The following is a 5,044-nucleotide window of genomic DNA, read 5'->3' on the forward strand; positions in this document are numbered from 1 at the left end:
CTTGACAGTGGGAGTTGAGCTGAGGGAGTGTGGGATTTTGGGAACAAGGGAAAGTCGACAGGAAAGCTGTAGAAGGGAATGAGGTCAGTGAAGGCCTGCAAACAGTGAAATCATGACCCTCACGGCTAGAAGGAGATGTCTGACAGTTGGTGTTCCTCCTCTAAAAGTTCAAGGTCAATTTGTCAGACAACAGTAGCACCAGCCTCATCGAAGGGTTTGATTGCGAGTGAACATAGAACATAGAACATAGAAGAATACAGCGCAGTACAGGCCCTTGGGCCCTCGTCAATTTGTCAGACAACAGTAGCACCAGCCTCATCGAAGGGTTTGACTGCGAGTGGTGTAAGAGTAGTACCTAGGAGGACATGCTCAGAGGGAGGGATTGAGAGTGTTTGAGGGGAGCAGCGAAATGTCAATTGCTGAGGTCTTGTTGGCAGTGTTCAACGAAAAGATCGAGAGAACAAGAAGCTGGGGTGGGGGACAGGTAAAACAGTCAGTTTGCTGTACATGGGGTGGGACAGCTGGTCCATAAAGTGAAGGGGCAGGAGAAGAGCTCAGCATCACATTGAGCTTGAAGCCTCTTGTGGCAAGGATGTAGCTGCAGCTTTTGCTAAAGACTGATTGCTCAGAGTCAGAGAGCAGGCAATCAGTGCAGCAAGTTTACCTGCCAATGCTAATACTTGAAACAGGGAACATCTGAGGGAATCAAAGAAGAAGGGTCCAGAGGAGGGTCAATGAGTTGTTGGATCCTACACCCCAGTTGAGCGTTAGGCCCCACACCCCAGTGTCAGGCCCCACACCCCAGTGAGTGTCAGGCCCCACACCCCAGTGAGTGTCAGGCCCCACACCCCAGTGTCAGGCCTCACACCCCAGTGAGCATCAGGCCCCACACCCCAGTGAGTGTCAGGCCCCACACCCTAATGAGTGTCAGGCCCCACACCCCAGTGAGTGTCAGGCCCCACACCCCAGTGAGTGTCAGGCCTCACACCCCAATGAGTGTCAGGCCTCACACCCCAGTGAGCATCAGGCCCCACACCCCAGTGAGTGTCAGGCCCCACACCCCAGTGAGTGTCAGGCCCCACACCCTAGTGAGTGTCAGGCCCCACACCCTAATGAGTGTCAGGCCCCACACCCCAGTGAGTGTCAGGCCCCACACCCCAGTGTCAGGCCCCACACCCCAGTGAGTGTCAGGCACCACACCTCAGTGTCAGGCCTCACACCCCAGTGAGCATCAGGCCCCACACCCCAGTGAGCGTCAGGCCCCACACCCCAGTGAGTGTCAGGCCCCACACCCTAGTGAGTGTCAGGCCCCACACCCTAATGAGTGTCAGGCCCCACACCCCAGTGAGTGTCAGGCCCCACACCCCAGTGAGTGTCAGGCCCCACACCCCAGTGAGTATCAGGCCCCACACCTCAGTGTCAGGCCTCACACCCCAGTGAGCATCAGGCCCCACACCCCAGTGAGTGTCAGGCCCCACACCCTAATGAGTGTCAGGCCCCACACCCTAATGAGTGTCAGGCCCCACACCTCAGTGTCAGGCCCCATACCCCAGTGAGTGTCAGGCACCACACCTCAGTGTCAGGCCTCACACCCCAGTGAGCATCAGGCCCCACACCCCAGTGAGCGTCAGGCCCCACACCCTAATGAGCGTCAGGCCCCACACCCCAGTGTCAGGCCCCACACCCCAGTGAGTGACAGGCCCCACACCCTAATGAGCGTCAGGCCCCACACCTCAGTGTCAGGCCCCACACCCCAGTGAGCGACAGGCCCCACACCCCAGTGTCAGGCCCCATACCCCAGTGAGCATCAAGCCCCACACTCCAGTGTCAGGCCCCATACCCCAGTGAGTGTCAGGCCCCACACCCCAGTGAGTGTCAGACCCCACACCTCAGTGTCAGGCCCCACACCCAACTGTCAGGCCCCACACCCCAGTGAGTGTCAGGTTCCACACCCCAATGTCAGGCCCCACACCCCAGTGAGCATCAGCCCCACACCCCAGTGAGTGTCAGGCCCCACACCCCAGTGTCAGGCCCCACACCCCATTATCAGGCCCCACACCCCAGTGAGCGTCAGGTTTCCAAGTGGGAAGTATAGAAAACATTCTACTGAAATATGAAGAATCTATGGGTAACATCACAGGATGTGTCACTTCAAATTGTTGACAGAAAAACAGAAAATCAATGTAATTGGTAATCTCAGCTCTCGTTGTAAGCTTCACCGTTTTGGAAGATCCTCACCAACAGCAAATCATAAACTGCAAGTGGAAAAATACCAGAAAGATTTTGTTTGAGTCCTTCAACCACTGACCTTTAGGTTATCCCCCTGTAAGTGGGCCCCTCCTCAGCAGCCAGCTACAAATAGTCAGAATTGGAGTTCTGTCCTCATTGCTCGATAGCCACAGCTCCGAGATGAAGCAGCTAAAGGAAGAACTGCAGAGTGAGTCATTCTGGAGAGCTCTGACTGCTGAATTCCTGGGTACTGCAGCCTTTGTATTCTCCAGTGTGGGCTGTGCTCTGCCCTGGGCTGGAAACAGCCCTAGCACTCTGCAGATAGCTTTGGGCTTTGGTCTAGGAGTGACCACTGTCTCTGTGTTCACACAGGGAGTGAGTGGGGGCCAGCTCAACCCTGCTGTCAGCTTTGCTTTGTTCCTCAGTCTGCGAATTAGCCCACTTCGGGCTGTACTGTACATGGCTATGCAAGGGCTGGGGGCAATCACAGCGTGCGCCCTACTCTACGCACTTACACCGCAAGATATCCGTGGAGAGCTGGGACTTAACAAGGTAAGTGAGCAGCCATAGATAAGGAGATACACATGTTCCCACATACTGACAGATCTTGTCACTAATCAGCTCCCAGTTCCAACTCTCAAATTGAACTTGGAATAGCCCTGAAACCCAACTCCTAACACTAATTAGTAGCAGCTCAGAAACCTAACTAATAACAGTTCCCTAACTTAGCTCGTGACAGCTCTAACCCATCTAACTAGTCACAGTTCCCTACCAGAACTTGTGGTAGTTCTCAATAAGAAGTCGAGACAGCAGTAAAAAGTAACTGATAATTGCTCTCATCTCCAAACAATACCAGCTCCAATGTGAAACGAAGAACTACAAGATCATAAGAGGCGGGAGCAGAAATGGATCATTTGGCCCATTGAGTCTGCTCATGGCTGATCTGATCATTCCTTTTTTCACTCTTAACCCCATAACCTTTAATCCCTTAATGATCAGAACTCTGTTTACTTCAGTTTTGATTTCATGACCCGGTTTCAACAGCCTCCTGTAGGAAAGAATGCCACTCATTGCCAACTAGAAATCTAACGAGTAAAAGCTCTTTTCCCCAGACAAGTAACTGTTCTCATCACTAACGAGTATCAGCTCTTGATCCCAATTAGTAATAGCTCTGATTACCTAAGAGTAATTGTTTTGATCCCTGTTCTCAATCCCAACTAGTCACAGCTCTCAACTCCATCTCATGATAAGCCCTGTAAAGAAAGGCGACTGACTGTCCAGAATCTGGGATGCAATGTCAAAGCACGGTGGCACAGTGGTTAGCACTGCTGCCTCACAGTGCCAGAGATCCGGGTTCAATTCCTGCCTCAGGTGACTGTGTGGAGTTTGTACATTCCCCCCTTGTCTGCGTGGGTTTCTTTCGGGTGCTCCGCTGTCCTCCTACAGTCCAAACAATGTGCAGGTTAGGTGAATTGGCCATGCTAAATTGTCCATGTTAGGTGAATGGGTGGGTGGCGGGTCGGTGTGGACTTGTTGGGCTGAAGGGCCTGTTTCCACGCTGTAAGTAATCTAAAGATGGTGACTGTCATTCAGCAGATCACAAAGACTGAGGGAAGGGAAGGGAAGAAGGAGAGCCAAAAGGACAGAATGGGAAGAGAAGGGATTGGCAGTTGTTTTACTGATGAAAACCAAGTTTTAGTGCTCAAAGTGTTTATGCTAAAACATTGTTGAATCACAGAATGATAGGATACCAAATAAGGCCATTTGGCCCATTTTAGCTGTGCTATGTGATTGGGTTATTAATCACACCATCTTCTTCTCCAAAACTCTGTAATTTTGTCCTTCGAAGTATTTAACCTGGTTTTCATTTAAATATAACTTTAATATCTGCTTTCACTGTGTTAGAGAGTGCATTCCTGATTACTTGTTGAGTAAAATGTGTTTCCTTAAGATTGGTTCCTCTGACAGTCACCTGACAGACATTTCTTCTGTCACTGGGAAAATATTTTGCATGTTTACCCTATCAAATACCACAACAAAACCTGTTCCACGAGGTGACTATTCCAGGTTTCTGTAGTATTCCATAGAATGGACCCCTCTTCTTCCTGGTTACCAATCCAATCAATCTTCTGTGCCCTGTCTCCAAATATTGACATTACCTCTAAATATGTGGTGGTCTGAATTGCAACCCATATTCCAGCTGAGATCTGATCAGTTTTCGGTTGAATTTTCCCCTCCCTGTGTGACAAGAGTAGTGACTACATCGGGTGAAAATGAGAAAATCTGATTCTCCAGTCAAGAATAACAATAGATAGAACAATAGAACAATACAGCGCAGAACAGGCCCTTCGGCCCTCGATGTTGCGCCGACCCGTGAACTATTTTCAGCTCGTCCCACTATACTATTCCATCATCATCCATGTGCTTATCCAAGGATTGTTTAAATCTCTCTGAGTAAAGAACCTGCCTCTGACATCTGTCTTAAATCTATCACCCCTCAATTTGTAGTTATGCCCCCTTGTACTAGCTGACATCATCATCCTAGCAAAAGACTCTCACTGTCTACTCTATCTAATCCTCTGATCATCTTCTATATCTCTATCAAATCCCCTCTTAGCCTTCTTCTTTCCAATGAGAACAGACCCAAGTCTCTCAACCTTTCCTCATAAGACCTTCCCTCCAGACCAGGCAACATCCTGGTAAATCTCCTCTGCACCTTTTCCAATGCTTCCACATCCTTCCCGAAATATGGGGACCAAAACTGTACACAATATTCCAAGTGTGGCCATTTTGTATAGTTGCAGCATAGTATTGT

At 50.0% G+C, this 5,044-nt stretch overlaps 1 protein-coding gene across 1 annotated transcript; it reads left to right on the plus strand.

The window, feature by feature from the left end:
• Positions 1 to 2,409: 2,409 nt before the first annotated feature.
• LOC122546333 (aquaporin-2-like) lies at positions 2,410 to 2,781 on the plus strand (the record flags this gene model as incomplete). Its single annotated transcript, XM_043685080.1, has 1 exon — positions 2,410 to 2,781. A coding segment is annotated over exon 1 (372 nt), but the record flags the coding sequence as incomplete, so codon positions are not given.
• Between the last annotated feature and the right edge of the window lie 2,263 nt (positions 2,782 to 5,044).

This window comes from Chiloscyllium plagiosum, unplaced genomic scaffold, assembly GCF_004010195.1.
Source record: "Chiloscyllium plagiosum isolate BGI_BamShark_2017 unplaced genomic scaffold, ASM401019v2 scaf_14889, whole genome shotgun sequence".
NCBI classification, from domain to species: Eukaryota; Metazoa; Chordata; class Chondrichthyes; order Orectolobiformes; family Hemiscylliidae; genus Chiloscyllium; species Chiloscyllium plagiosum.